The 8,023-nt window shown below is 53.9% G+C and overlaps 1 protein-coding gene across 1 annotated transcript in view; it reads right to left on the reverse strand.

Moving 5' to 3' along the window:
• The window catches only part of LOC310835969 (splicing factor YJU2-like), a 31,345-nt gene extending 23,660 nt beyond the window's left edge, over window positions 1–7,685 (reverse strand). The window contains 1 exon segment of the mRNA XM_083720937.1: window positions 7,605–7,685. Within this exon segment, the coding sequence (XP_083577063.1) occupies window positions 7,605–7,628 (24 nt within the window). The 5' untranslated portion in view covers window positions 7,629–7,685.
• Window positions 7,686–8,023: the final 338 nt, after the last annotated feature.

The raw sequence follows: 8,023 nt of genomic DNA on the forward strand, positions 1-8,023 counted from the left end.
CACCACCCCGTTGACCCGGCTACTGCGCCCAAAGATGCCGTTTTCCTGGGACAAGGAGGCAGAGGAGGCGTTTCAGGGGTTGAAGGCCTGCTTCCAGAGGGCGCCAATCTTACAACATCCTGACCCCTCTCGACCCTTTGTGGTGGAGACCGACGCCTCCAGTACGGCTCTCGGTGCCGTCTTGTCTCAACAGAGTGGACCTGAAGCGCCACTCTTACCCTGTGCCTTCTATTCCCGCCAGCTCCTACCAGCGTAGCGTAACTATACTGTGTGGGAGCGGGAACTACTGGCCATCAAGGTGGCCTTTGAGGTCTGGCGCCACCATTTTGAGGGGGCACGACATCCGGTGGAGGTGAGAACCGACCACCGGAACCTGGAGTACCTCCAGACCACCCGCAAGCTGAACCAAAGACAGATCCGGTGGGCGTTGTTCTTTTCCCGGTTCCAGTTCCGGATCCGCTACATCCCTAGCTCTCAGAACCAGAAGGCGGATGCCCTGTCCCGGAAACCTGAAGACAACGCAGACACGGTACAGCAAGCAGAACCCACCACGATCCTACCTCCAGCTGCATTCCTGGCCACCCAGGAGGCGGAGCCACTGCAGGCCCGGGTGCGGGAACAGCAGCGGGTCGACGCTTGGGCCCAGGAACGACTCCGGGAGCTGGCTGAAGGGTCCAGCCCACAGTATCCGGGGCTGGTCCTGCATCAGGGCCTTCTGCTGCACCACGGTCGTCTGTACATCCCGCCAGGGCCACTGCGGCTGGAGGTTCTCCGGATGGCCCATGATGCCCCAGCAGCGGGGCACTTTGGACGGTATCGGACCACCCATCTGGTAAGTCACGAGTTTTGGTGGCCCCGCCTGAAGGCTGACGTTGCTCGCTACGTTGCTGGTCGTGATGTCTGCCGGCGCGCCAAGGGCCCTACCGGGCGACCCCCCGGCCTACTTCAGCCATTGCCAGTTCCACCACGCCCTTGGCACACGGTTTCGTTGGACTTTGTAGTGGACTTACCCCCGTCTCGTGGCTGTACCTGCCTTCTAGTTTTCTCCGACCATTTCACCAAGATGGTGCACTGCGCCCCCTGCCCATCTGTACCCACAGCCAAGGAAACCGCTCAGCTGTACCTTCAGCATGTTTTCCGCCTGCATGGCCTACCTGAGCGCGTGGTGTCCGACCGGGGCGTTCAGTTCACATCCCGGTTCTGGCGAGCATTACACCAGACCCTCGGGACAGAGGTCTGCCTCTCGTCAGCCTACCACCCACAGACCGATGGCCAGACGGAACGGGCGAACGCGGTGCTGGAGCAGTACCTCCGGTGTTACTGCAGCTACCAGCAGGATGACTGGGTCGACCACTGGGCATTGGCGGAGTTCGCCTACAACAATGCGGTGAATGCGTCCACCCAGCAGACCCCGTTCCAGGCCAGTTACGGTTATCATCCACGGCTGTTTCCAGAGGTGCTGCCGGCATCCGCGGTCCCGGCGGTGACAGAGTGGCTTCAAGAGCTCCAGTCCCAGCAACAGCTTTTGGTGGAGCAACTGCACCAGGCCAAGGAAGCATACAAAGCCCAGGCCAACCGCCACCGCCAGGTGGGGCCGGAACTTCGCGTCGGTGACCTGGTTTGGCTCTCCACTCGCCACCTCCACCCCTCTCGACCTTCGCGGAAGTTGGACGCCCGCTTCACCGGCCCGTTTCCTATCGTGGACCAAGTCTCTCCTGTGGCATTCCGTCTCCGGTTGCCCGCAACCCTGAAGGTTCACCCGGTCTTCCACAGGTCCCTTCTGAGTCCGGTGGCCCCACCCGACGAGTTTCACCCGAACCGTCCCCGACCGCAGCCAGTGTTGGTTCAGGGAGAGCCTGAGTACGAGGTGGAACGCATCCTGGACTCCCGTTACCGCAGGGGAAAGCTGCAGTATCTCATTGACTGGAAGGGGTACGGACCGGAGGACCGCTCCTGGGAACCAGTGGCCAACGTCCACACACCTGCCTGCCTCCGAGAGTTCCATGCGACATACCCCGGCAAGCCGGGTCCGGACCCTCGGTTGAGGGGGGGGCCTGGGAGGGGGGATGGTGTGATGGCCTGGGATTCCGATTCAGAGGACGAACCAGAGGAATCCCAGCCTGCACAGGAGTCCCCGCCTCCAGGGCCGGCAGAACTGGGGCAAGGCCTAGATGCTGAAGAGCCTGCACCTGTGGCAGAGCACCAGGAGCTGGCCCCAGGTGAAACCCTTCTGGCCCCAGAGGGGCTTGAGGACTCAGTGGCTACAGGTGAGCCTCCTCCAGGGCCCAGTAACCCTTCGGCCTCTCCTGATCTGCAGAGGCTTAGGGCAGAGAGGCGAAGGGAACTGGTTGCTCCCAGGAGGAGTGCTCGCCTTAAGGTCAGAGGAGGCGGGGCTCCTGGGGGCCGGGACCGCCCCTGGCCTTAGAAGAGGATAAAAGCCCAGTCAGCCCGGCCCCAGGTTGCGGGAGCAACGTCGTTGTTGGCTTCGGACCTTCCTGTGTTCCTGATCCCTGCTCGGCCTCCTGTTCCTGACCATCCAGTGCTCCTGTACCCTGCCCGGCCTCCTGTTCCTGACCATCTGGTGTTCCTGTTCCCTGCTCGGCCTCCTGTTCCTGACCATCCGGTGTTCCGGTTCCCTGCTCGGCCTCCTGTTCCAGTGTTCCTCTTCCCTGCCCGGCTCTCCGCCTCGGACCTCGCCCCTCTTCGTGTGGACTCTGCTTACGCCCACGGTACCTTACCCCGGGTCCAGCACAGGTTTCTTCCCATGCAGCAGAAAGTAGGGTGTGTCTCCCACACTTGAATTGAACACCCTGTTGTGAACAAAGCATGCTGTCTTATAACTCTCGGCCCAAAAGCGCTGTGGCAGACCCGAGTCTGCCAGCATTGCATTCGCTGCTTCCTGTAGGGTGCAATGTTTTCTCTCCGCAACCCCGTTCTGTTGCGGACTGTAGGGGGCAGTCAATCGATGACTGATACCTTTCTGCCTGAAGAAAGATTGCAGTGCAGAACCTGTGAACTCCGCCCCCCCGATCAGGTTGAAAGGAAACCACCCTGGTGGAGAAACGCAGCTCTACCGCTGTGATCCAATCCCTGATCAGTGCAGCCACTCCCACTTGTGTTTTAAGTGTAAACAGCCAGGTGTGTTTCGAAAAATCATCAATCAGAACCAAAACATGCTTCGATCCACTTAAAGAAGCTACCTGCATCGGACCACATAAATCTGCATGAACCAGCTCAAAGGGTTTGCTGGTCCTCCTTTCTGACCTGGGATATGTGCATGTTGTAATCTTTGATTGCTTACAAGCTTGACAATCTAAGTATTCATCACATGCCTTGAACCCACACCCAATTGTGTTCTCTGCGGCTTTCTTAGCATATGACCACCCTGCATGCCCAAACCTGCGAGGCCACAAATGTAAACAATCATGGTGTGGTGGTACATTTGCACACTGCACTTGTGCTTCTTCAGGGGACTCTGCAACAGTAGCATCAGTGACAGGCATCTGCATCAGAAAGAGCCTGTCCTTCCCCTCAACACTGTGGAGCTTCTTCCCATCCCTGTAGAAATAACACGTATTGTTAGTAAACACCACATCAAAACCATCAGCAATCAGAGCTGATACACTTAAAAGACGATGTGCAAGCTCGGGGACCACAAAAGCTTGCACCTCGTGATCTATAAAGGGACAGTATAAAAAACCAGTCTGAGTTAACTGTCTCTTAGAGCCATCTGCCATCGAGACAAAACGTCCAGTTTTAACTTTCTTGCAATTTCTCAGGAGCCCCCCTGATGGCACCAGGCTGTGGGTCACTCCCGTATCGACAACAAAAGATAAAGTGGCTCTCTGGCTGTCTTCCAAGTTTGCCATGGCGACGCTCGCACCCCCACCGGGGCCTCTGCCAGTGTCAGGGTCCTTCATGGTTGCCATGGTTGCAAGGCTCCTGCTGGTGTTTTCACGCTTCGCCGTCTGAGAACCGTCGCTTATCTGCCTTAGCAGGTGGCTGACCTTGCATTCCAGAGCCTCTGCAGAACAATGCCCTTCGCTGTTGGGCTTCGCCTCAGAGCACAAACAACTCTTGGAGACTTTGGCTTTCTCAGAGCTCTTGGATCGGCCTGCACCCCCACTCCTGGGTGCCCAGCTGCCTGAGGAACGGACTGCTACTGCCTTCCTCTTCCCAGCTCTCAGCCTCTCTCCCGGACCATCACACAGACGTGTCGAAGCATAGAAACAGCTTCCCGGAACAGTCCCAGCCCCCTCTGGACTTGGTGCTCTCTCTGGGCATCCTCTAGCCCCCTCTGGTCTGGCTCCCACTGCGGCCTGACATGCCGTCTTCAGTGTCTGCCACGCGACCCAGGGCTTCTTCCCTTTGAGCTTTGGCAACAGCCAAGCATCAACACTGGCCCTTAAAATGGCTAGCACCCTTTGCTCTCTTTCTAGAGCATCAGCCACGTCTGCTTCACAAGCTTCCACTGTGCCTGCAGACTTCTCAACCTCTGCAGCTGCAGCACTGGGCTGGGCAAGAACTGGATCGGCCTGCGTACATTCCCATAGCTGCTTTCCTTCCAGCCAGTAGTACATGCACTTACTCCAGTCTTCCCAATTGACCCCATTGAGTCTTTCGAAGGGGATATTGTAGCTCTCATGGCCTTGCTGTTGCTGAGCAGCAGCCATCTTCCTCCCCCCGGGGCTTAAGCGTACTCACGCGTTGCCAGCTAGCTGGTCCTCCGAAGCAGCCTCCTCTTGGCTCCGCTCTCCACCAGCGTCTCCCACTGCCCTTCCTGGCAGGAGCTCAAAGCAGCTCAAAGCTGGCAGCCTTCTTCCCTCCTCACACTTGGCAGGAAACACGGAAGAGCCATAACCTTTGGCAAATAAATCCTGCCGTCCAGTCAGCGCTTCCCTGCGTAGTTCTGCTTGAGGCTGACCCGGGCAGGAAAACAGAGTTGCAGCGGTCCTGCCGTCCGTGTGAGATAGAGGGATAAATCAAGTACAGAGACAGTTCGTTGCTATCTCTAAAAATGTTTATTTACACAGCAATAAATCCATCAGAACTTTCCGGCATCTTTCTGTGCTAAAAGCACACGCAGTCTCTCTGCTGCTTCTTTCAGTCTAAAGTGAAAGCAACTCTCACAAAGACGGACAAAGCCTGTGATGTACGGCCCTGCGTTAGGCCCCTCCCAGATACAGGACACCAAGGAGTTTTAACCCTGTAAACTCCAAACTGTGTTTTTTTCTGTCAGTTTTACTGCTTTGTTGCTTGTAAACCGCTTTGTAAAATACAAATGAATAACCTAGCATTGTCTGGATGGTTCATCGGGGTCTCAAGGAGGGTCCTTCCTAAGATTTGAACTTGGGTTTATGAGCACAGAAAAGCCAGTGAAGTAGCAACCCAGATTCAAATCAATCAATCAATCAATCAATCAATCAATCAATCAATCAATCAATCAATCAAAGTGCCCTAGTCCTGCGAGGTAGGCTTCTCTCCCCCACCCCAACCAGGGGCTCCCTATTAACTGATTGCCAGCCCCGCTGTTTCCCAGTGCCCACCCTGACAGACCTCTCCTCTTCATCCCTCCAACCACACATGTCTCTCTATCCAATAACACAGAACCATATACAGTGTTACCTTGGTTCTCAAATGCCTTGGGAAGTGTTCTGGTTTTTGAATGTTTTTTGGAAGCCGAACATCTGATGTGGCTGTCAGCTATTGTTTCCGGGGCGCCTGTGCCAATCAGAAGCCGTGCCTTGGTTTTCGAACATTTTGGAAGTCAAATGGACTTCTTCTTTTTTTAAAAAAAATAATAATAATAATTATTAGTTTTTCACAAAAATTTAAACAAATACACACAAATAAACAAACAAACATAGATCATAGACTTTTTAAACCTTGATCTAATTAACATTGTTTAGTGACTTCCTTGTACCCCCCTGGTGGGATTTCAATATATATCATTTTAATGGTTTTCCAAATCAGTGTTCTTATAAAATTAATGTGCTGGTCCTGGGGGGAAGGTTACCGTTGGTGTGGTCAAAGTCCGGTCCTGGGTCACGAGTCTGGAAACAGTTCACAAAGAGCGAGGCGGGGTCCGAAGCAGGAAGCCGGGCGGGGACGGGAACTCTGGAAGGACAGGGCTGGGAGAGGCGCACCTGTAGGCACTGTGTCCTCAATCACCTCTGGAGCCAAAGTGGAATCACCTGGTGCCTGCTCCTGAGGATCCGGCACAGGTGCAGGCGCTTCAGATCCAAGGCCCTGCCCCAGCTCAGCCGGCCCTGGAGGCGGGGACTCCTGAGCAGGCTGGGGTTCCTCCGGTTCACCCTCTGAATTGGATTCCCAGGCCATCACAATTAACTTTATCTCTTGACATCTTTCTTTCTTCCCAATTCAGTATTAAACATATTGATTCATCACATAATACATATTGTAGTCCTAAGCCTGTCCGGTATTTGCAAGGTTTTTCCAACTAATTTAACTTAACATATTTAGCTAAATAATCATTAAATTTCTTCCATTCTTCCTGGTACTCGTCCTCCTCCTGGTCGCGGACTCTTCCAGTCATGTCGGCTAGCTCCAAAAACTCCATCATTTTCATCTGCCATTCTTCCACTGTTGGTATTTCCTGGGTCTTCCAATTCTTAGCTAGTAAAATTCGAGCAGCAGTTGTGGCATACAAAAATAATTTACCATCTTCCTTGGGCAATTCTAAACCTGTTATTCCAAGAAGAAAGGCATATGGTTTCTTAATAAATGTATATTTCAACATTTTTTTCAATTCATTATAAATCTTCTCCCAGAAGCCTTTCACCTTAGGGCAGGTCCACCACATATGAAAAAAGGTACCTTCTTAGTAAAATGGACTTCTGGAATGGATTAAGTTTGGGGCTTTTGTTTGTGCTATTTATTTTTGAGGCTTTATCGGTTAATTTGTTTTTGTGACTGTGTGGAACCCAGTTCAGCTCCTGGTTGATTGATTTTGTGACTGCAGAAATGGATAAAAGCCCCCCATCCAAACAATGACCATCATCAGTGCAGGTAAGAATTTTTTTTTCTTCATTTTTATCATATACAATACTGTCTTATTTATTTTATAGTACAGTATATTGGTTATTGCTTTCATTTTATGGATCAATGGGAGAAGGGAAACGGGCAGGGAAAGCGCGCCTTGGTTCTGGAACCCTTTGTTTTTGGAACGGACTTCTGGAAAGGATTGAGTTTGAGAATCAAGGGACCACTGTAATCCTAGAGTTGGAAGGGACCCCCCAGGTCCAGTTTCCAGGGCCCCCTTCTTCCCCAGGGACTCCCAGGAGACAAGGCCCCGATTCTGTCCTCCCTCTCTCTCTCCTGGGGGGCAGACCTCGACCCACATCCCTCCAGGGGGAGGCCTTTCTTCCCCTCCCCCACCAGGAGGATCTTCCCCTTCCCTCCTTCCCAGCCCCACATCCCTCTCGGGGGCCCTGGATCAACCCCACAGATCTCCCCCCCCCAACCCCCTCAAGCCAACCCTCATTGTGGCTGGTTTGGGGGGACCCTCATTTTTTCATCTTAACAACCACCTTGTGAGGTAGACCCCAAAACTGACGCCACAGCCCCCCTCCCGTTCCACTAACATTTAACACTTTCCTCTCCGACATCTCGCCGCTTCAGCTGTCGCTGGGATCTCTACACTCCGCCCCGCCTCTTCCCGCCTGTGATTGGCTGCAAGCGCGCCCTCTCCAGCTGGAGCTCCTGGCGCTTTCTGATTGGCTCCCGGTGTCGGTCCGTCAGAAAGCCCGAAGCCTCCGATCACCGAATCTCTTCCTCCTAGAGCGTACAGTGTGCGTGCGTGCGATGCGTTGTCCTTCGCTTAAAGGCAACGAGACCCCGCACGTTTTGGTTCCGGGGCGGAGAAGTAAAAGGCAGGCTCCCTTCCCCAGCGGATCAGCTGAGGTGGGATTTGCATAATTTCCCCCTTACTTCCTGGTTTTCACCTCATTGCTTGAGGACCTTTGCTAGCTGAGGCTGCTGAAGCTGTTGCTGGCTATGCATC

This window comes from Podarcis gaigeae (assembly GCF_964106915.1).
Source record: "Podarcis gaigeae genome assembly, chromosome: W".
Classification (NCBI taxonomy): domain Eukaryota; kingdom Metazoa; phylum Chordata; class Lepidosauria; order Squamata; family Lacertidae; genus Podarcis; species Podarcis gaigeae.